The sequence below is a fragment of the Drosophila mojavensis genome, unplaced genomic scaffold (genome assembly GCF_018153725.1).
Source record: "Drosophila mojavensis isolate 15081-1352.22 unplaced genomic scaffold, ASM1815372v1 contig_231, whole genome shotgun sequence".
Classification (NCBI taxonomy): Eukaryota; Metazoa; Arthropoda; class Insecta; order Diptera; family Drosophilidae; genus Drosophila; species Drosophila mojavensis.
Window position 1 is genome coordinate 3,213,723 of NW_025318772.1, and position 22,916 is coordinate 3,236,638.

The 22,916-nt window shown below is 38.3% G+C and overlaps 4 protein-coding genes across 9 annotated transcripts; 2 read left to right on the forward strand and 2 right to left on the reverse strand.

Moving 5' to 3' along the window:
- The first annotated feature begins 340 nt into the window (after positions 1-340).
- Positions 341-1,574, forward strand: LOC6574793. The gene is made up of 3 exons (XM_002000785.4): positions 341-445; positions 545-699; positions 861-1,574. Exons 2-3 carry the CDS (start codon positions 579-581, stop codon positions 1,406-1,408), a joined length of 669 nt encoding a protein of 222 aa, XP_002000821.1. The 5' UTR covers positions 341-445; positions 545-578; the 3' UTR covers positions 1,409-1,574.
- Positions 1,575-1,634: 60 nt separating this feature from the next.
- LOC6574794 (alkaline phosphatase 4) lies at positions 1,635-6,610 on the reverse strand. 2 transcript variants are annotated; one of them, XM_032730161.2, is made up of 4 exons: positions 6,219-6,610; positions 3,768-4,009; positions 1,785-3,151; positions 1,635-1,744 (listed from the first exon to the last, which is right to left on the reverse strand). In XM_032730161.2, the coding sequence occupies exons 1-3, from the start codon at positions 6,373-6,375 to the stop codon at positions 1,790-1,792; spliced, it is 1,761 nt and encodes a 586-aa protein (XP_032586052.1). In that variant the 5' UTR covers positions 6,376-6,610; the 3' UTR covers positions 1,635-1,744; positions 1,785-1,789. The 2 variants fall into 2 exon arrangements, with proteins under 2 accessions (XP_032586052.1, XP_002000822.1); XM_002000786.4 differs by having other exon boundaries at positions 1,635-3,151.
- A 1,930-nt stretch (positions 6,611-8,540) lies between these two features.
- Positions 8,541-22,649, reverse strand: LOC6574795 (serine/threonine-protein phosphatase 2B catalytic subunit 1). 4 transcript variants are annotated; one of them, XM_032731377.2, is made up of 13 exons: positions 22,551-22,649; positions 21,484-21,933; positions 19,466-19,797; positions 19,280-19,391; positions 17,753-17,898; positions 17,426-17,643; positions 17,220-17,313; positions 16,838-16,963; positions 16,671-16,752; positions 10,077-10,151; positions 9,789-9,873; positions 9,630-9,727; positions 8,541-9,188 (listed from the first exon to the last, which is right to left on the reverse strand). In XM_032731377.2, exons 2-13 carry the CDS (start codon positions 21,692-21,694, stop codon positions 8,881-8,883), a joined length of 1,887 nt encoding a protein of 628 aa, XP_032587268.1. In that variant the 5' UTR covers positions 21,695-21,933; positions 22,551-22,649; the 3' UTR covers positions 8,541-8,880. The 4 variants fall into 4 exon arrangements, with proteins under 4 accessions (XP_032587268.1, XP_002000823.1, XP_043863881.1 ...); XM_002000787.4 differs by having other exon boundaries at positions 22,505-22,610; XM_044007946.1 differs by lacking the exon at positions 10,077-10,151 and having other exon boundaries at positions 22,505-22,610.
- LOC116804722 (zinc finger protein GIS2-like) lies at positions 10,404-12,074 on the forward strand. Of its 2 annotated transcripts, none has more exons than XR_006356852.1 (2): positions 10,404-11,837; positions 11,893-12,074. XR_006356852.1 is itself a non-coding variant. In XM_032733395.2 (2 exons), the coding sequence occupies exons 1-2, from the start codon at positions 11,679-11,681 to the stop codon at positions 11,902-11,904; spliced, it is 171 nt and encodes a 56-aa protein (XP_032589286.1). In that variant the 5' UTR covers positions 10,407-11,678; the 3' UTR covers positions 11,905-12,074. The 2 variants fall into 2 exon arrangements, 1 of the variants encoding a protein (XP_032589286.1); XM_032733395.2 differs by having other exon boundaries at positions 10,407-11,837.
- Positions 22,650-22,916: the final 267 nt, after the last annotated feature.

A 22,916-nucleotide genomic window follows, 5' to 3' on the forward strand; every position in this document is an offset into this window, starting at 1 on the left:
CTTGAAAAAGATGTTCAACCAATTTTACATCAATTAGAGCGAGGTAATTTATTTTTAAATTTCCCGCCTAAGTCGAACCGCAATACAAATATTTTTTCTTGCAGACGGGCACACTCATTTATCTGTAAAAGTGGTGAAGTGGCGACTGCAGCTGTAAACGATACATTGAATGACTACGACAAGAATCATAAATATACAACATGTTTATATTTCTTTTAGTTCAAAAAACTATTAAAAATTGTAATAGTTTTACATATTATTAAATTTATTTATTTATTTTTAATTTATTTATTTATTTATTTTTAATTAAGCTGGGAACGTGACGTTTTCGCGTATATCGCTCATCCCTAGATATGCAAATTGCGCCTATCGCTCATCTCAATTACTACACACTGCTCTCTATCGCCCATCTCTAGTAGCCCAACACAAGTTTGCAAACGAAAAGGTATTATTTTGTAACAATTAGCCATAAAGTTAATACGATTACTGATTATCAACAATATAAATAAACAATAACATTTGCAATACTTTCGCCGGCATACAGGCTACCTCAGAGTGAAAACAACAACAGCTACAACATGGGCGCAAGGCAATCGCGTGATCCACGTTCCGTTTCAATGGAAAATCCAACTCCTGCCGGCGTCCTCGATATATCCGACGATGTGGTGAAACGCCTGAAGCAGGGTATATCACAGCAGGGTAAAGTATACAGTCTGACAAAGAATTGCAATCAATTGCAATTGCGCCGCTAAGCTTTAAGAACTTACTGTGGCCAAGTGTTATGTAACAATTTGTCAAATGATCATTTATTTATATATAAATTGTATATGTAAACTAACGGAATTTATTGCGACTTGCAGCACGCGAAAATGCCACCGTTGCGGAGGTGTCGAAACCGGTGCCCAAACCCCAGGAATCGCCCAAGAAGGTGGTCGTCAAAGAAGTAGCCCCCGCACCCCCAACAGTTGTCTACCAGGCTCCCACGCCCATCTATGTGCAAGGCGGTGGACACACGATCAGTGCGGCTGATGTGCAGCGCCAAATGAACCAAGAGCTGGTCAAGAATGACGAGTTGTGGAAACAGCGCATGCTCAAGCTGGAGGAGAACCTGAAAAAGACCAACACCATCATGGAGACGGAGTATGCGAACGCCGTCGAGGGTGTCCACAAGCGGTTTGTGAGCACAGCGGCGGCGCATAAGGTCCCACCATGCGGAGACCTCAAGGGCCAGCTTCTCGCCTGCTATCGTGCGCATCCCGGCGAGACGCTTAAGTGCATAGATGAAGTGACCCAGTTCAGGCAATGCGTCGATATGCATCGCATCAAGAAACTGGATGCCGAAGCCACAGCAGCCAAAGCGCCAGCTGCTGCCGCTGCTGCCAGCAAGGTTGCTGTTAAAGCTGGTTAACGACTTGTTGAACGTTTGAAATTGTTTCTTTCCTATTTGGTTGCCCCAAACTTAAAAGCCTTCAGAGATATGTTTAAACGAGAAGAGCGCTATCAAGAGCGAGTGTCATTGTGAACCATAGTAAATTAATTTAATATATATAACAAAGATGCGTTTGTCTATTGCAGATTGTTCATTATCCATCTATAATTTTCTAAGAAATGGGAACTCTAGTCGATCACTCAAATTTAAATTGCAATAATTTCTTTTTATTTATGCTTATTTTTCTTATTATCTTACTAACATTTTGTTAGAAGTTAACTACAAACCCGTAAATACTATATAGCTCAACAAAACACGCACAGGCATAGACATATATGCATATGTGTGTGTAAATAAGGATTACAGCAGCTGCACGATCAGCCAAGCGGCGAGTAGCGGCAGCAGCGTGAGTCTCAGCGCAGCGGCACTACTTTCACTCTTGCTGTGGCCGGCGGACGACAGATGGCGCTGGCACGATTCATCGAAACTCTTCACTGGACCCATGCAGCCGGCATAGCTCATCACATAGGCCAAGTAGTTCTGCTCGAAGACACCGCGCACCAGACTAGACCCTGGACCGCTGGCAAAGACAATCACATCCTCGCCGCCGTGAGTCTCGTCCTTCAGCGCCAGCGTGGCCATGTGGCGGTAGGTGGGTGATTCGATTTGTTCTTTGGTGTACATCTTGAGCGGCCGCCACACATTGGAGCTGTTTGCGGGCTTTGTCTCATTGGCCAAGTGGTCAAAGTAGCCGGGTCCATTGGCATAGGTGATGGTCTCATACACCATGGGATCCTTGGGCTTGTGCAAGTTCGCAGCACCCAATATATCAGCTCCACGCTCCGGATAGCCATTGAATGTGACAGAATGCGAATGATCCGCCGTCACTATAATCAGCGTCTCATCCGAATCGGTCATCTTCAGCGCCGCCTGCACGGCCAGGTCCAGTTCGTAGACCTCGTGCAAGGCAGCGCGAGCATAGTTCTGATGATGACCCTGGTCAATGCGCCCGCCCTCGACCAGCAGCACATAGCCCTTCGACTTGTCGCCACGTTCCAGCACTCCGATCGCCGCCTCCGTCATGTCCTGCAGCGAGGGCTCGCCCTCCTCACGGGCAATGGAGTAGGTGATGTGATTGTTGCGGAACAGGCCCATCAGATGATCCACCTCCTTCACATCCACCTGGAGCAGCTGTTCGCGCGTGTAGACCAGCTTCGCCTCTTTGCTGTCATTGGCATGTCGCTGCAACCACTCGGTGGCCAGATTGCGATTATCGCCGCGCTTGCAAATAGTCTCGGTGCCCCCCTCGAACTGGACGGTCTTCACCTCCGACTCGTTGAACGCGCCCATGGGCGACAAGCCGCCGCCTAGCACCACGTTCAGCTTGTTGCCGGGCGCATTCTCCACCAGCTGGCGCGCAATGTCCGCATGGATGCCCACTGACTCCTGAGGCACTTCCGTGTCGCACTCCCAGTCCCGATGATAGATCCTTGCATAGGTGGCCGCAGGTGTGGCGTGTGTTATACGCGTGGTAGTCACGACGCCGGTCCGCTTGCCCTCACGCTGTGCCCAGTCCATGATGGAGTCGAGTCGACCCTGGCTGGCGTTCGTCGTTGAGCGCGTCGAGTCCATGCCAATGGCTCCATAGTCGGTCTTGACGCCAGAGAATATGGCCGTGGCTGTGCCCGCCGAATCCGGCACCTGTTTGTCCACGTTGTAGGTCTGCCAAAGAGAACATTAATTATAGTTTATTTATGATTGATGGATCAGGATACTGATTCGACTCGATGACTGAATGAGCCTCTGATTGACAACGCACTGATTGAGCAATTGATAAAAATTTACTGAACTGTTATCGAATGATATAAGGAGAGGTTTAGAAAAAGCATTCAATCAGCATCAATTAGCTTAGGTTGCATAATAGACTGATTGCATAACCTGAGACTGAATGATAAAGTTAGAAATATAAGGAGAGTTTGAGAAAATGCACTCAATCAGCATCAATCGTAAGCTGAGATGGCGCTTGATTGAACCATAGATTTCTGAAGTGATTATCTAGAAAATTGCTTGATTGAGAGATTGATTGGCCAACTAACTAGTCAAGTAAATAACTCACAAAATTATTAACTGATTAGAGACTCACTAAATGATTAACTAAACTGTGCCTTAAGTTTTAGCAGTTTGATTTTACTGTTAATAAACCTCTCGAATTGTAGACTGATTGACTTACAGATCACGTAATTTTTGTATTGAATACAATAATCATGACTGTTTGATTTATTGACTAGAAATTTGCATCATTGATCAAATTTCTGAAAGTACAAACTTAGTCACTTACCTTGGCTAAGCCTGTGAAGGGGAACTCGTCAAAGGACAGCATTTCCTCCTCGCCATGGCCATGCTTCAGATACTGTCCCTTGTAGATGCGACCGGCACTGATCGTGGACAGGCCCATGCCATCGCCAATGAAGATGATAATGTTCTTGGCCTTGTGCTGATAGGAGCTGTCCTTGGCCCGCTTCGCCTTCTCAATAGTTTTGCTCAGCTGCTTTAGGCCCACTTGCCGCCAGAATTGGGCATCTATAATCGGAAATTGGAAATGAATTAGGCACGATCGCAGCTCGTTGTCGATTTTTCTGTTTATTACTGGTGAAAACCACTTGGCACTCGACAAGTACGGCTCGTACGGCCGATCATATCTAGAATCAGCCGCTACGACTAATTATTTAGATTTACTTTGCCATAAAGACAACACAAATATCTGGAAGTCGCTCGTTGAGCACAAAATATCCATTAGTAACGTTTCAACGGCACTGTAAATCCCCCACCATGCCGTTTTCACATCCATTGGTTATGCGAACGTGCTATTCTATTTCTGGAACTGGGTATTTATTTATTGTACTCACTAAGCTTCAATTAACTAGGATTTCCCATTTTCAAATATCTAAATAATTCATTTGATTCGTTTGACAGTAGTATTTATCTGTAGCTCTACATATATTCAGCCATTTGACATTTTATGGGGGTAGACATATGTATATATCTAATGCAAATTTCTGATACCCCGTATACAGGCGTATATATCGACAGGGTATATGTATGAGATCTTTAAAGATGTTTCGATTTATATTTGCATTTTAATACCCTGCTATTTTGAAAATGAGATATACTCTCTTTTAACATTCTGCATTTATTTATATTGATCTATTTTTATAGGGTATGCATGCGTTTGCTCTCTTCTAGAATTTGCAAGTAATATTTTTTTAAATTTATTTGTTTTATATTTGTATTATCATCTTAGGTATGCAGTCGACGTTTGTTTGAACAGCACTCATCCCATATTCTTCTACCGCAGCTCCCCCTTCCACTACACCCACGCACCCGCACACCTCAGCTCCTGCCTATCGTCTCCCATAAATCGTGACACTGACGCACGTTACAGTTAAACCACGTTGTCCGACTGTTAATTCGAATTGTCAATGAAATCGATGTGGATAATTAGAGGCTTTCAACCGTTGCTAGTTTAATTATCACAATTATGGATAGAATACGCCGGTGGCTGTACCCCGAATGTAACACCTGTGACAAACTGTGAAAGGGCTCTAATTAATTGCTGTTTGCCCGATTCGATTGTGTTGAGGTTGACATTTGGTTAGCACGCAGCTGAATCTCTTTATATCTTAATTAAAAACTGTTGTCGCCAATTGAAGCGCCGATACTTCTGTAACAACAAATTTCAGTCAAATTGAAGTTTTGCGGAATTTGAACAAAATAAAACTAATTTCATTATATTATTATTATTATTATTTTTTTATTCTCAACACAGCTAAATTTTTGAGTTTTATATCAGGGATTTCCATATACTTTTGTGTTTCTAGCACATCTTTCAGCTGAGTAAATAGAAAATATTTGGAATCTGCATTTGGCTCGAGTTTCATGAATATTGAAGAGTATATATATATATATTAGCTGATTTGTATATATATGTATGATTTGATTATTGCATTTGTTATGGAACTAATTTGCTGTAATTATAAAATCCATTTAATACAGATTTGCCTAAAATACTAAAAATATATTAAGAAACATATATTTATATATATAAGCTATATTTGGTATATATCTGAGAAAAGCTATTAAAAACCCAGTTTATGAAAGCTTCTTTTTGGCTACTTGAACAAAGTGACTAAAAACTCGTGCAAGTTATTAAGAACCCGTATCTATAGGGTATTTTTGTTTGTTTATTTTGTTTGATATGTGCTCACTGAAGAAACGAATTTTTGTTTATTAAATATTTCTCAAGAAGCAATTTAAATAAAGCATTTAACTTAGAATTATAACTGCCTGACATTTTAATTACTTAAGCCTAATGAGAATAGTTAAAAATTAATCTCTGATTTTGATTTAAAAACAAAATAGTTATAAAAAAAATTAATTTTGAAACTATTATTCATAAAAAAAAAATATGTTTTACTTGAATATTTTAATAAAAAAAAAGAATTAACAATTATTTTTGCTATTGCGCAATTAGAACTTTTTCCGTTAATTTAACAATTTGCACTAGGTAAATTAAAATAGTCATATATAATATACGCCCATCTATTTTTTACTTTTCGAAACGACACCTATTTAAATAGCATTTTGTATTTTTCGTTTTGCTATTGCATAATTGAGCTGGAGCTGATTGAGTCGAACTAACACGTAGCAATAAAGCGAATGCGAAATTTGTTCGCCTGCTCACGTGCCTAGACGCAGTTCCTCATATGCCCTAAATGGCTCGCATATTTACCTTCCGAGGCGGGGTCCTGCTTCTCGGTGACTTGGAACTCGGGCCCAATGCCGTTACTTCCCGCTGCGCTCAGAGTTTGTATCACTGGCGGCGGCTGCACTGTGGCCGACCAGGCGCCCAGTGAGATGCCGAGGAGTATCAATAGAACCGATTGCATCTTATATATATATGTAGAGGTGATTGAGTCGAAGCTGGGATTTATTTATTTATAGACCGTATATAAGTATATATTAAGTATCACAGTTATTATTACGTTCTAGCTGTCCATGTAGAGCAGTAGAGCTGAGAAAAAGTAGAACTAGCTCAATTTCACGGATCGCGGGTCTTGAGAACGGACACGAGCTCGCGAATGGGTCACAATTAGCGGATTTGCGACGACTGGCGACTCGGCATACGCTGAAGCGCCGTTATATGGCAAGCACGATCGTCGACGATCGGTGACGATCGGTGACGATCGGCGGCTGTGCACGAAGCGGGCAAATGACGAACGAACGTCGCGACGTCTAGAACCGGGAGCATTACGAGCAAGCTGCTTATTGTTTTCTTTTGTAATGTTTTGTGTGTGTGTTTTTTACGAAATGCAGTACAGATAAACACATTAAAAAGCAACAACAATTGGTCGTCTGTGGGTCTCGACCGGCAATAAAGCATCGTTTGGTGTGTTTTATTATATTTGCGATCGAAAGTTAACGGCCACGGGCCAAGAACATGTGCCAATACGTTGGTTTACGGCTTAAATGGCACGTGAATCTGGTGCCCAAGCAGCTGTCCGTCGGCTGACGGGCGGGCTCATCGCTTTATCAGATCTCGTATCTTATGCGTGCTGCTGCAGATGTACTATTTCAAGAATTGATAAAAGATTTCCTCTGACATTTGCGTATTGTTTGCATTATCCGAACTGAAGCTGAAAAGCAGAAACTCAAATAAAATTAGCTTGAATCAGACAAGGCTTTATTTGTCTTGGATTTAGCCTCGATCAATGTCACTCATAATTCCATATGGGCGCCAGTCTCTTCAATCTGAGCAACGTATGATGGGTCAGGCGACTAGTCGGACTATATTTTGACTAAAATTGGTTCTATTGTCCGATTTGCAAGCGAGCCTCTAGTGAGATAAACGAGAACGCGAGCTCATTCTAAATCAAGCGTAAATTACTCATTTGTCAGACGTCATGCGTTCTTTTGGCTTGCTTTTCTTTTATGCAGTCTTATCACTAAACATAGACTTTTTATGCTTAAGACGTCATATATATATATACACGTGCCAGTTTTTTGCTTTAAAATAAATATTTTCAACAAATTTTAGCTATTTTTCGAGTTGTTTTTTGCAAAGTAAAGTAAAGGTAAAGTAGAATTTTACGTTCTTTCCATTGAATTTAATGTAGATATGTTTAATAATTTGATTAACTGCCAACAGTTAATCTGTGTTTGTAATCAAACCTGTTTACTGTATTCTAAATTCGTTTCGATCAAATCAGATTTTTATTGTTTTAAGTTAGTTTTTCCAATTACATCACATGGAACGAGCTACTCTATATCAAATGGCAGCTATAATGATTTACTTTTCAGCATATTCCTTATTTAGTTAATATATTTAATAGCAAACAAAGTTATTATATATAAAAACATTTGTAAACAATTAAATAACTCCATATACACAGCTGCGGAAAAAACATATTTTTACTTCAATTTTTTTTATTTTTTTTTATTTTTTTTTTATTGACAATAATTAACGAAATTATAAAAAACAGAAATCAATTAAAATTTCCATTAACTAGTATAGGCCTAGCACAGCTTAGTACGATATACATACATATTTTCGCATATTTGAGAGAATTAAATTGAATTGTGGACTGGCAAATGTGGGTCAAGTCTGCCAGAGAGCACTGTAGAGTGCCCAAGCGTTCAGCGTTCTTTTCATTATCTGTGCAACTGCATTCTGATTGTGCACGTTTTTAACGGGGCAATGTAGAGGCTGTAAAGACTGCAAAGAACAGTTGGAAAACGCAAGTGCAAAGAAAAGAAAACTTCAATTCGAAATGACGTTAAGTGACGATTGCCCACGATGATTGCAGTTTGCTCTTTGCTGCTTAATTATAACACTGGATTGCTTTATGGCTCTCATTTCAGTATTTGTTGTTGTTGTTGTTGTTATAGATCTGTTACGCATGAGTTGAGCTGCTGCTGCAGCTAACTGTTAAAATGCCAGTTGTATTTGGCATTGTCATTGGCTGACGACCCCCGCACAGCGACCGACCGCAAATCAAATAGTAAATTCCGCCCACCTGGCCACGCCTCCATTATCAGCCAGCTCAGTGCAAAATTGTTTTGCGCTATTTACTGTCAGGTTTATTAAAAATTATTCATGTCACGTAAAAGTTTTTTTGTTTTGTTTTTTTTTTTTTTTTTTTTTTTTACGTACTACAAGTATAGTAATTCCATGAAAGGTGTAACAATTTTCACTAGCATTACAAACGAATTCCGTATAAAATTTGTGCTAACAAAATAATAAGATATGTATGTATGCGTATAAGTATAAATAATATGTAAAGAAGATGTAATTGGGCAAGTGACTAGCAAATGAAACTGAAAATCAATTAAACTAAATATGTGTATGTATCATTGCAGTGACTCAGTAGTTCTAGCTCTGATCCCTATGCTGACTATGAGAATCTCTTCGAGGTGTAGCCGCTGCGCACGTTGCTTGTGGTCGCTGATCTAACGGTCGTTCGGCTCGTTTTTGTTAGCGTGGCATCACTGTTGCTATTCTTGGTGGTTTCTGTGTTGTTGTTGTTGTTGTTGTTGGTGCTGCTGTTGCTGGTGGTGGTGGTGCTGTTGATGGTGGTGATGCTGCTGCTGCTGGCGCTCATTGACAGCGGACGACGCGGCGGCATCCGCTCATTGACAGCGTCCAGGCCCTTCGCCTCGGCAAAGGAATGAATCTGAGAGGCTGCGGTCAGTCCTTGCAGCGCTGTCGAATGGAATATGAACAAGTTTTCATTAGACCAGCTTTATAGCAATTTGAAAAGATACTGTAGTTTATGTCTGTGTGTAAATGTATAAGTGTATTACATCTATCTGACAGCAACATAGATATATACAATATTAATAATAGCTCACATCACACAGCCATAAATTGTTCATTGTTTTATCATGTTTATAGCTTACATTATCTGAGATAGAAGCCTTTCAAGTTTCCATACTTCTATGTTCTATGTTCTATGTTCTATGTTCTATGTTCCATGTTCCATGTTCCATGTTCCATGTTCCATGTTCTATATTCTATGTTCTATGTTCTATGTTCTATGTTCTATGTTCTATGTTCTATGTTCTATGTTCTATGTTCTATGTTCTATGTTCTATGTTCTATGTTCTATGTTTTGCGTTTCATTGATTCGTTTTGGTTCCTTACCCTCTTTGAGTGAATCACGCCCACCAGACAGCGCGCCCATTGGCAATGCGCCCGTGGGCGTCAGGCCCTTTAGTTTCAGCACGCTCTCCGACTCTTCTCTGCAAGGTGTACGACAGTTAATATGCTTAAAGGCCAGGTTAAATGAGAATCTCTGCTTACCTCAGCACCGAAAAGACACGCGACATTTTGCCAATGGCGCGTATTTTGTTGCGAATTATCTCCTTGCGCAGCGCCGACATAGAAGCTGCGAATACGTAGAGTTCAATTAGTTGGGATAGTTTAAACGAAAAGCCATCCAATCATCTATTTATATATATACAGCTATATACATTTCAACAGCATATCTAGGCAAGTCTGGTGCGGACGCGCACTCGACAATATTTGAGCAAAGCTTTGTGCCAAAGCTGATCAAAGCTGTGCAAAGCTCTCTCGCAACACGGAGCTTACCTGGCTTACTGGGCGTATTATTGTTATTGTTATTATTCACTGTCGCCGGCACGAGCACAATTTTCTTGCGTAGCTCTACGTACGGCCGACCCAAAATAACCCACATCCCAACAGCATCCCACAAATAGGGGGCGTGTTTATTCAGTGGTTGGTTGGTTGGTTATGTGTTGTTGTTGTTGTAGATGTTGTTGTCGTTGTTGATGTTGTTGTTGGTTTTATTATTAAATTTTTTTTTTTTTTTTTTTTTTTTTTTGAAAATAATTTGTGGTAATATTAGATTAGTAATTGTTTGTGTGAATTCTTTGTTTTGAAATACTTTTGCATAAGGTATTGTAGCAGGCTACTAGCCTATGTATACTGTAGCTGGTTACTAGCCTATGTTATATTAGATTTAAGTTAACAGCATTATGGTTAACCATCGATAGATACACATCTATCGATAGTTAACCATATCGGTGGCTGAGGAGGCTGTCGATATGCAACATGCCATTTTGAGTAATAGAAAGAGGAGGATCGATACATTTTAAGCTTGAATGTGAACAATAGCAGACGTGTGTATATCAAGAAATTATGAAATAAAGAAATTAAACAAAAGGCCTACTACAATCTCAGAAGTGGGATAAAGTACACTAATTTTTCAAATTAAATAAAATGAATTTAAGCATAAATGAAATTAAGCATAGACGAAGTATCTGTGGTGCAGTTAAAGAAGTGGCTAGCTGCATTGGGCTTGTCGACTCAAGGGTGCAAGACTGAACTTGTCGCTCGCCTCAATGGCGTGCCCGCAAATTTGCGCGGCAGCGCCCCCGAAGTGGAACAGGGAGAGGAGGAGTCAGATCAAACTGGAGTATCGCAGACAGTGCAAATGCAACAGGAGGAAATAGACAGGAATGAGAATATTTTGCGAGAGCTAAGTGAGCAGATCGACGCAGCAAAGAAGCAGCTAAAAAATTTTCACACACGACAATTGGACAGAGACGGCAATAGCAAGCGTGCCGAAATTAGCGCAAATGGCGTCGATGCAGAAGTTGAATTCGAAGAACGCGCGACTGACGCGCGCCAAAAGGGCGCCAGTGAAAATTGTGTAATAAATACAACGCACAATGATGAAGTGATGTCAATGATGTTTAAATTAGCTAAAGAAATTATGGTGGAATTCACTGGGGAGGAGTCTATTAGCAACTGGATAGCGCAATTGAATAATGTATCTCAATTATATCAACTAACGGACATGCAAAAAAAGTTGCTATGCATGGCCAAATTAAAAGGGAAAGCCATGCAATGGATACATGATGATTCATCGAGGATTGTGCAACCGTTGGGCACATTATTGGATGGATTGGCAGCAGCATTCGGAAGCAAGATATCCAAGGCCGAAATGCGTCGCAAGTTTGGGCAAGGGAAATTCGTTTAGATGTAGACGAGCTACTGGATGGTCTCATTGAAGGAATCCCAAATGCAGTTTTACGCGCGCAGGCCAGGATACAGTGCTTTGAAGACCCCAGCAAATTGGTAAGGGCTTTTGCAGAGGTGCGGTTGCCACTGCATCGATCTACTGGAGGAAAAGGGACAACAGCAGTGGGACCAGGGCTCGATAATGCAATGAAGGAGACGCGTTGCTTCAATTGCAACTATAAGGGGCATTGGGCAAGAGATTGTCAGAAGCCCAAGAGGGAGAAGGGTACGTGCTACCACTGCGGCGCTAAGGATCATATGGTGGCACAATGCACGAAGAGGAAGGATGATATTGGAAACAATTTCGTAAGGTTAATCAGTATACATTTTAAGTCCAAAGATAATGCCTCCATTATTGCAGAATGCCTCATAGATTCAGGAAGTCCTATTTCGTTTATTAAAAAATCGTGTGTCCCAGTTGGAATAAAACTTAAAGCACACGCAGAAAATTACTTTGGGCTAAATGAAAGCCAGTTAAATGTGATTGGAAAAACATTTGTTCATATTTTCAAGAAGTTTGAGAAAATAAATTTTTGGTTAATAGTTGTCCCTGATGAATCTATGAGGTCTGAAGTAATTTTAGGGAGAGATTTCATGGAAGCTTGCAATTTATATGTTGACCGAATCGCCTTGAGAATGATTTCAGTGGAAAGAGCAGCTGGCACGTTAGATAAATCGTTAGAAAATACATTGTTAGGAAACACATCGTTAGATAAATCGTTAGAAAATACATTGTTAGGAAACACATCGTTAGATAAATCGTTAGAAAATACATTGTTAGGAAACACATCGTTAGATAAATCGTTAGAAAATACATTGTTAGGAAACACATCGTTAGATAAATCGTTAGAAAATACATTGTTAGGAAACACATCGTTAGATAAATCGTTAGAAAATACATTCTTAGGAAACACATCATTAGATAAATCGTTAGAAAATACATTCTTAGGAACCACATCATTAGATAAATCGTTAGAAAATACATTAGTAAATAAAGTGTTAGAAAATGAAGAATTAGGAAAGAAGTTAGTAAATAAAGTGTTAGAAAATGAAGAATTAGGAAAGAAGTTAGTAAGTAAAGTGTTAGAAAATGAAGAATTAGGAAAGAAGTTAGTAAGTAAAGTGTTAGAAAATGAAGAATTAGGAGAGAAGTTAGTAAGTAAATTGTTAGAAAATAAAGAATTAGGAAGGAAGTTAGTAAATAAAGTGTTAGGAAACAAAGACTTAGAAGAGAAATTGTTAGACAAATGGTCAAATAATAAAGAATTAGAAGAAAAATTATTAGACAAAGAAGAGATCGATAGGTCAAAAGAGTGTTTAGAAAAGTCAATGGAAATAAATAGCAAAAGCGTTTTTGACGATAATTTTGAAAACAGCATGCTTCAAATTAATGTGGTAGACGGAGACAATGAAAAAGAGATATATATTATCGGTGAAAATATTAGTTATGATGTGCGGAAAAAACTAATTAGATTGCTGAAAGTGGAATATGTAGATGCTGAAAGGCCAGTGAAACCTAAAAAGAAATGCGAAATGAATATACGAATTGAGAAAGCAAAACCGTTTAGCTGTTCACCAAGAAGGTTATCATACACTGAAAAGGAAAAATTACAGATAATGTTAGACGAATACCTTAGAAATGGCATCATACAACCTAGTTGCTCAGAGTATGCTTCACCAATAGTATTAGTAAAGAAAAAAACAGGAGATTTAAGAATGTGCGTTGATTTTAGAAAACTCAACAAGATCATGATCAAAGACAATTATCCTTTGCCGTTGATTGATGATTTGTTAGACAGACTAGTGGGGAAGTCTATTTTCACGAAGCTTGACCTGAAGAATGGATATTTTCATGTTTTTGTAGAGAAAGAGTCAGTAAAATACACATCGTTTGTTACGCCGTTAGGACAGTTTGAGTTCTTGAGAATGCCTATGGGATTAAAAACAGCTCCGCAAATTTTTCAGAGGTTCGTTAATGATATATTTGCAGATTTAATAAAGGAAAGCAAGGTAATTGTATATATGGATGATATAATGATTGCCAGCAAAGATGTGTCCGAGCATCTTAAGATACTAGAAGAGGTTTTAAAACGATTAGTAGAGAACAAATTAGAGTTGAGGCTGGATAAATGTGAATTTTTGCAGAACAAGGTTAAATATTTAGGATTTGTAATATCAGAAGATGGCATTAGAGCAGATGATAAGGGATTAGAAGCGGTAAAGAATTTCCCAATACCTAATAAAGTTCAGGCGGTGCAAAGTTTTCTCGGGTTGTGCTCATATTTTAGAAGATTTATAAAAGACTTTTCAACTCTGGCAAAACCGTTGTATGACTTATTGCGGAAAGATAGAAAATTTCAATTTGAAGAAAAGGAACTAAATTGTTTTTTATGCTTGAAGGAGAAATTGTTAGAGGCACCAGTATTAGCGTTGTATAATCATAAAGATGACGTAGAATTGCATTGTGATGCCAGTGCAATGGGATTTGGAGCAGTGCTTTTTACAAAAGAAAGAAGACGGAAAGCTGCATCCTGTATTTTATTTTTCAAAGCGAACGACAGAAACGGAAGCAAAATATCATAGTTTTGAACTGGAAACTTTAGCCATTATTAATGCACTTAGGAGATTTAGAATATATTTGCAAGGCAGAAAATTTAAAATAGTAACGGATTGTAATTCTTTAACTTTAACTTTGAATAAAATAGATCTTAACCCTAGAATTGCAAGATGGGCATTGGAAATGCAAGAATTTGATTATGAATTAGTGCACAGGGCTGGAAGTCAAATGCAGCATGTAGATGCATTAAGTAGATATAATAATACCATTATGGTAACAGAAGCAAATAGTTTTGAGACTAATTTAATTATTTGCCAGACGAAAGATGCAAAGTTACAAGAAATTAGAAAATTGTTAGAGAAACAAGAGCATAAATTATTTGAAATGAGAAATGGTGTTATATTTAGGAAGACAAATGATGATAGACTACTATTTTATGTACCAGAAAAGATGGAAGAACATGTATTGTACAAATATCACAATGAATTAGGGCACGTTGGAAGGGACAAGATGCTTAATGCAATAAGTAAATCATATTGGTTTCCCAATATGAAAAAGAAAAATTTTAGAACATATTGAAAATTGTTTGCAATGCATAGCATTCTCGCCTAGAACGGGCAAAGCAGAAGGGTGGCTGCATAGCATTCCAAAGGGGAATAAACCGTTCCAAATAATTCATATTGACCATTATGGACCAGTGGATAACGGCAGATCAAAGAAATACATTTTTGCAGTAGTAGATGGGTTTACAAAGTTTGTCAGATTATTCACTACTAAAACAACAAGCACTAGGGAAGTTGTAAAGGCATTGAGAGAATATTTTAGAACATACAGTAAGCCAGAATGTATTATATCAGATAGAGGAAGTTGTTTTACGTCAACGGAGTTTGACCAATTTTTAGAAGAAGCAAAGGTAAAGCATATTAGGATTGCAACAGGATCGCCACAAGCGAATGGTCAGGTGGAGCGAATAAACAGAAGTTTAGGTCCGATGATAGCTAAACTAATAGAAGGTGATAATGGACAGCATTGGGATTCAATAATTGAGAGGGTGGAATATGTTTTGAATAACACTCAACATTGTAGCACCAAGCAATTGCCAAGCGTAATGTTATTCGGAATAGCGCAAAAAGGGGAAATTAGTGATAGTTTAGGAGAGCAATTAGAGAAAATAATAGGATTAGATATATGCAGTTCACAGAATTTAGAAGATATTAGAGAACAAGCACAACATTATCAATCTGCAGCACAAACAAGGAATGAAGAGAACTTTAATAATGCTAGGAAAGCTGCAAAAGTATACAAGCCAGGAGATTATGTAATGGTTAAGAATTTTGACAACACGGTGGGAATATCAAGGAAATTAATACCCAAATCCAAAGGACCATATGTCATAGATAAAGTACTGAAGAACGATAGGTATTTGATAAAAGACGTTGACGGTTTCCAATTATCCAGGAATCCTTATCAAGGTGTTTGGAGTGCAAGCAATATAAGACATTGGATAAAAGCATAAGAGAGATAATAACTTATATTTTAGATATTAATTTCATAACTAGTGTGTAACATTTAATTAATAATTTAATTTTTATAACATGTAAATAGAATATCTGTAAGATTTTTTTTGTGTATCAAACATGTAAACACAATATTATTTTTAGGAAGTTAAGTATCAAATATTATATAAAATTAACAGAGATAGAGGGCTATCTCAGAGTCAGGATGGCCGAATTGTAGCAGGCTACTAGCCTATGTATACTGTAGCTGGTTACTAGCCTATGTTATATTAGATTTAAGTTAACAGCATTATGGTTAACCATCGATAGATACACATCTATCGATAGTTAACCATATCGGTGGCTGAGGAGGCTGTCGATATGCAACATGCCATTTTGAGTAATAGAAAGAGGAGGATCGATACATTTTAAGCTTGAATGTGAACAATAGCAGACGTGTGTATATCAAGAAATTATGAAATAAAGAAATTAAACAAAAGGCCTACTACAGTATTTTCCTTAATATGTAAACTTGATTACATTAAACATTTGCTTAGCAAGTGTATCTTACAGCTAATACTTTAAGTCTTAGCTCTTAGGCTTCCAGTTAAATTACAGCTATACAGAATATATATTGTACTTCAATTTAAAATTTATAGAATTAGCTTATATGCATCTGAAGCCCTTGATAACGCCCTTCATATGATCTTGCGTAGATCTGAAGCTCATCAAATATAATAGCATAATAAATATGATCTAAGTAAACTGTTTAAAACGTTCTATAGCCAATCTCTTCTATTCCCATACAAATTTAATTTTTTATATTCCAATACAGCCTTGTCCTTCCAAATTGGACTATTTCAATATATACATGATATAGAAAATCTCTTTCAATAATAGCATACCACTGCAAGGTATTTCGATATCGGCATGCCGATAATAATTGTTGTCCTTGTTGTATTGTGTTCAGCTACTGTGGTGCATACGACATTAAACATACATATATATACACACACACACACATACAGACACTTACACAGGCACATCAATCTACATGGAGTGCATGGTATTAGCTGATATACATACCCTCCTCCAGCTCGTCATCGGGGCCTGCGACAAGCTCGTCGTCGGAGCAAATGTTGAGAACATTAACCAGCATCTCCGTGACCTAGGATAGAATGTGGCTTGGATTGGAATGAGTGTTGCTTGACTTGGCCCAGACAAGGGATGGGCGGGCGAGAGGGGAGACTCACCTTTTCGCCAACAAAGGGCAGGGACCAGGTGAAGACATCCATGAAGTTGGGCAGCCAGTAGGGATGCGGCGAGCAGTTGAATTGTCTTATGTTCATCACGTTGTTCTCGTACTTGAGCACAGCTGCCTTTTGTCAAATGTTGACGATGCGTTTTGACAAAAATTGTTGCGAAAATATGAAAAACAGAGAGAGCCAAACAATATTTACGGGGGAGGGGGCAAGACAAATAAAAGAAAAATACTCGATCTGTAACAAGCGCAGCGCTGTGCAGCTAACGATTTCTTGCTGTTGTTGTGTAATTTAAAAATAGCCAACGACGAGCGAACAAATTCAAATATACAAATGTGGCTAAATAAAGTTGATCGTATTGGCCAAGTCATACCTTGTTGTTGTAAACATCCAAATAGTTGGGCGCCGAGAAGATGGTGATCAGCGAGGGGAAGCCCGTTACCTGATTTTTCCGATACATGCGATAGCTGCAAGTAAACGAATCGATTTGAGAAAGAGCCCAAGTCTAAACTTAAACAATCCAATGATAAATAATCAAAGCAAATATTAAATATGTAGTTTCAAAAAGGAAAGCCTTACCCCGCATCCTGAGCCTCATGCGCCCGGACTATGGAGAGCAGATTGTTCTTTTGCAGAAACTCACAGCAGGCCGCGTAGCTGAAGAAATAGGAACAGCCGCGCACCGAATTGTGTGAGAAGAATTCGGTGGTCTTCTCATTGCCAAAATCCTCCAACGGATCGGACCATAGCAGATCACACATGGGCCCATAGGCGGGCGGCTCCCTGAATCGATTCAGCTGCAATTCGCACAAACGAGACCAAAACAAAACGAAACGAGAACCAACAACAATTTTGACAGACGATTGTAAACATTTCAGCGAGACAGTCGACTGCCAAATTTATTACCGTCTTGATGTCGTCGAGTGTGAAAATCTCAGGCGATAGACCGCCGTGTATGCACAGAAACTGTTGGTTGAGCAGCGCGGCGAGGGGCAGGCAATCGAACGCTTCCATGCACGCATCGTAAATACTTTCCGAATATTTAATAATGCCTGCAATGCCAAATGGATGGAAAACACAATAAGCAACAAGTAAGAAAGCTCTAGTCGAGACTGCTCGACTACGAGATCCCCTGAACCCTTGGAGCAATAGATATTTCAATACTTTTTCGCGACTTTCAGCTTACACAAAAAACACGCACACACACACACACACACGCACGTACGCACAGACAGGTATACATACACACACACGCATACAGACACACATACACACACACACGCATACAGACACAAACGCATACACACACACACATACACATACAAGCAACCACGCATAAACACGCATGGGCTGCAGTGTGCGCTTACTATGAGAACTTAATTGTTTAATAACTTTTTTTATGGACGTACGATCTTCATGAAACTTTTAGATTATGATTAATACATGAATATGCATGTAATTGCCAAAGCACAAGTCTCTAGTATTTGAAATACGCTTTTTACAAAAGTGAGGGTGAGGGGGTGAATTTAGAGGTGGGGGGTAAATTTTAACAAAAACCGAAATTGTATAAATTGCATATAAGCATACATTAAAAATTTGGAGACTCTAGCAATAAAGGTGTAGAAGATATAATTTTATAACTGGGTTTCGATAAGGTTTTTTATCGATAAAAAAAGATCGAGATGAGTTATCGATTTTTAATGATAAACTTGATATGCGCGCTGTAATTACGGACATTTTAAAAAAAATTTGAAGTCTCTAGCTCTTATATCTTCTGAAATCGACGCGTTCATACATACGGACAGACGGACAGACAGACGGACAGGGCCAAATCAACTCAGCTCGTCACCCTGATCAAGAATATATATACTTTGTGGGGTCTGCCACGCCTCCTTCTCCCTGTTACATACATTTCAACAAAACCATTATACCCTGATTTCCCATTGAAAATGGGTTCAGGGTATAAAAATACCAATAAGGTGTTCGAGATTTATGCACTTCTTGTTGATCCTATAATGAGTGTAAAATCTACATAAAAAGTGCTAACATGTATCTGACCTTCGATTGGCACTAAAAATCTTGACAAACTTCCATAATATTGAATTAAGGATTTGAGCAATTTTAATTTGTAAGGTAATTATTATTGATTGATTGATAAATATAGAATGATTCGAAAATCAAATATTGTATTTGTGTTTATAAACGACTTGAATCTGATAACTGATTAATACCTGACTGAGTAATACCTATAATGCAAGAGCAAAAAACTCAGCAATATCTATACAACTATAGAAAGCCTAAAGTTTTTCCAGCTAATCTATAATTTCTTTTAATTAGAGGTCCAAATGCTTCGATCAAATTAATAATATCTTTAAACTTCGCATTTATTGATCTCCTATGTCATATTTGCTTGCTCTTTCAATCTCTACTCACACTCCTGTTTAAAGGTGAAGTATTCCGTTAGGTGGCGGCACTCGTGATTGCCGCGCAGCAGAGACAGCGTGTCGGGATAGGTGATCTTCAGGGCCCACAGATAGAGCACACACTGTGTAAAGTGCAAGGGGGGAGTATTGCATAAGTTGTCTATATAACATGTGCACTGGCACAGCACTCACTCACCTCTATGCTGAAGTAGCCCCTGTCCACGTAGTCGCCCAGGAAGAGGTAACGCGTGGTAGCCGGCGGTCCGCCAACCTCGAAGAGCTTAACCAAGTCGAAGAACTGACCGTGAATGTCGCCGCAGACGGTAATCGGAGCCTCCACATCGATCATATTCTTCTCCTCGCGCAGCAGATCGGCGCCCTCGTTGATGATGCGCAGGGCGACGGATTCCTCGATGCGGCCCTCGAGGAGAAAGTGCTGACGCAGTACATCGAAATTGGGCTTGCCCGTTTTGGGATCGTCGTAGACCTCGGACATGGTCAGTTTGTGTGTGGGCGGCAGGGGCACATCTAAATAGCAGCAGCGATTGAATTAATTAGTTTTTATATATACCCGTTGCGTATACGCAATGTGCAACGTCTGATATAGATTGTAGTTTATGTGAGTCTGTCTGTGCTTGTGTGCGTGTGTATATGTGTGTTTGCATATGCATGTGGGTTAACGAGCTGCAGCAACTTATCGCCAATATTTGGCTTGGCTAAGCTGCCAGATTTACGATGCCCGCACATCTGCCCCTAGCGGCGGCATATGCCAGGGGTAAATGCACATGAATTTTCTACGCTAATTACGAAAATTTTGAATGAGTGAATATAAAAGTCGCACATTGATTGGCACACACGAAAACAAACACGCACACACATACGTCCGCACACCATTTCAGATTGTCTTCATCGAAATGTTCAAATTACCGCGCATTATGCCAATAAAATGCCAATATAGTCTATGGCCCACATGCTGTACATAATGACTGCCAAAGCATTATTTCAATTTAATTAAATATTTATTTATTCAAACACGTTTCATTCAGATTAGGTTTTATGCAACATTAATAGAAATTAAGTTAATTTTTATGTTAAAGTATTTCACGTTTGCTATATCAAATATTTTAGGAACGTGGAAGTAAAAGTGTAAATTGGATTGTAACAATTTGAATGTCAATGTATTGATTGATATTTTTAATCAGATTTTTTAGAGCAAACATTGTTTAAAAGAGAGATTAAAAGAGGGAAAGAGAGAAAGAGAAAGCAAGAAAGAGAGAGAGAGAGAGAGTGAAGATAGTGAGAGTGAGAGCGAGAGAGAGAAGGGAGAGAGAGAGAAAGAAAAAGAAAGAGAACGAGAGAGAGAGACATAGAGATAGAGAGATAGACAGAGAGACAGAGAGACAGGTATATATGTGTTAATTGTTTGCTATTTTATTTATTTAATAGTTAATACTTTAAATAATCATATATAAATATTCTCATCTAACTGAAATAACTAAAGATTTTTAACTTTTGCAATTCATTAACATAACGAAAGAGCCTAAATCATTTTCTTATTGAGAGTATTTCAGATGTTCGATGATATTTATACATAAAACTAAAAATATATTTAGACTGAAAATGCGGAAATTGTCATCAGAAGCGGGAAACTTGACAATTTTTAAATTACTTTGAAATGTTGATTTGATTTCTGACGTTTGTCGATTTATTACACTCAACATCAATAAAAGTTCGGAACTGCACCATAAAAATTTGACTTAGGGTGACTTGAAAATGTTTCGTATAAGTATTTGGAATTCAACTGCAAGTCTACACTGAATAAAAATGATTTTAAAAATTCAAAATATATAACACGCATAAGGTAATACAGTATACTGATATTTGTATTGAGAGGCTTCATAGTTAAAGAGAGAATTTAAGCACATTTGAAGTCTGTCATGGGACAGTTTAAATACATTTTTCAAGATATGCAAATTTTAGTATGTTTCTTATAATATATAGGTGTATAATGTTTCAGATGAAATATCAATAAAATTGGATATAATGTGAATTGAATTAGTAAATATGTAGGACATATTGTCATCTAATGAAGAAAGAATATTTATGGATGATAGCAATATTACTAAAGTGTGCTTGTAGTGGGACTCTGGGACAGTGTGAAGATCATATAAGTAGATTTCTTATGAATACAACAATTATTGTTTCGTACTGTACCATCGACAATGCGTTCCCTCGTCTTTGTGTATTGCATTTTCTGTTTGCTGCCTGTCCCCGTTGCTTCTGTTGTTGTTGTTGTTGTTGTTGCACTATTGCTGGATGACTTTGTTGTTGTTGATTTCGTAGTTGATTTGGTTGTTTTGTCCGTGGTGCTACTTTTGGACAGCGACGATTTTCTCGTCAGTGAACTTCGCGTCGTCGTGGACATTTTGCCTATATATTTATTAGGCTTTAGTTCTTGCTATTGTATTATGAATTTTTTATTCAGTATATTTTCGTACACCAAAAAATTCACAATTTTATTAGATTTTTTTTTTTGTTCACTTTGTTGTTGATGCTAAATATTTTGGCTAATTTTTTAGAATTCTTTTTTATTTGTATTTTTAATATGGGATTTTATGACACGATTTTTGTTTGTGCTTTTAACGCTGAAAAAGTTAGTGAGCGCTAAAATTAAGAAAAAACAAAAAATAAATAACAAATTATTTGCCTTTGGCTGAGACACAAACACAACACTTACACACATTAACAAATACATATACAAACAAACATGTGTGTATGTATTTATGTATATATGGGGCAATAAATAAAATTTGTTGTTATTTGCTCTATGTGTATAAATATATATATCTATGTATATATAATTTTTTATTTATTTATTTATAGCCAGGCACTAGCTATACTTATAGAGATACAGCTCTACTCGACAATGTGTATTAAGACGTATTCACGGTAGAATATAAATGCCTGGCAATTAATATATCAATTTTGTGCAATTATTCACGAAATTTATTAACTTTTTCAAAGAATCTATTCACAGATAGAGCACACTTGGCATAGAACTGCTTAAGAGCTGATCCGTATAATCGCTCGGCACTCGATGCTAATTAGACGAACGACAGGAAGAGCGCGATTATCTTGTATTTATATATTTTGTAGACATTATACACTAAATATTATATTTATTTTTATTTTTATTTTAATTTTATAACATATATATAGATGGCTTTGGTCACACTTTTGCTGGTAATCCTTGTGCACACTAATTGAGCGCGTTTACGTACTAGCATTTCCCACCAAGTTGGCGCGTCGTGATTTCCCTCGATACTGAGCGAAAAGTTTTCGTTTTGAATTTTCGCGAAAAGCTAGCAGCTAACCGAATCGTTAGACAACATCAAAGACACATTAAAAACAACGATCGAACGCATCGACAAATGGCGAGAGGCCGCTCGGCTCTATCGTCCATCGTCGGCGTCGCCGGCGCCGTCGCTGCCGACGCTGCTGCCCTTGACAGCGGCGCTGCCACTGTTAAAAATAATAATGGAAAAGAAGAAATCCTCTCTCTTAAAGTTCTCTTGTTGTACTAGTACTATTTACAAATGTCTTATTTATTGGGTTAACGTGACACACGCGAGTGGAAAACAGAAGAG

What these genes read in the sequence shown, in the direction of transcription:
- LOC6574795 (XM_032731377.2), bottom strand. Translation starts at nt 21,694, where the DNA reads ATGTCCACGACGACGCGAAGTTCACTGACGAGAAAATCGTCGCTGTCC. An exon ending in CATGAGGCTCAGGATGCGGG is followed by an intron (nt 17,314 to 17,425) that starts GTAAGGCTTTCC and finishes GTTTACTTGCAG; the next exon opens with CTATCGCATGTATCGGAAAA. An exon ending in CGTGTCTTTTCGGTGCTGAG is followed by an intron (nt 9,728 to 9,788) that starts GTAAGCAGAGAT and finishes TACACCTTGCAG; the next exon opens with AGAAGAGTCGGAGAGCGTGC.
- LOC116804722 (XM_032733395.2), top strand. Translation starts at nt 11,679, where the DNA reads ATGAAGGAGACGCGTTGCTTCAATTGCAACTATAAGGGGCATTGGGCA.
- LOC6574794 (XM_032730161.2), bottom strand. Translation starts at nt 6,375, where the DNA reads ATGCAATCGGTTCTATTGATACTCCTCGGCATCTCACTGGGCGCCTGG. An exon ending in GCAGGACCCCGCCTCGGAAG is followed by an intron (nt 4,010 to 6,218) that starts GTAAATATGCGA and finishes TTCCGATTATAG; the next exon opens with ATGCCCAATTCTGGCGGCAA. An exon ending in CCTTCACAGGCTTAGCCAAG is followed by an intron (nt 3,152 to 3,767) that starts GTAAGTGACTAA and finishes TCTCTTTGGCAG; the next exon opens with ACCTACAACGTGGACAAACA.
- LOC6574793 (XM_002000785.4), top strand. Translation starts at nt 579, where the DNA reads ATGGGCGCAAGGCAATCGCGTGATCCACGTTCCGTTTCAATGGAAAAT. An exon ending in GCAGGGTATATCACAGCAGG is followed by an intron (nt 700 to 860) that starts GTAAAGTATACA and finishes TGCGACTTGCAG; the next exon opens with CACGCGAAAATGCCACCGTT.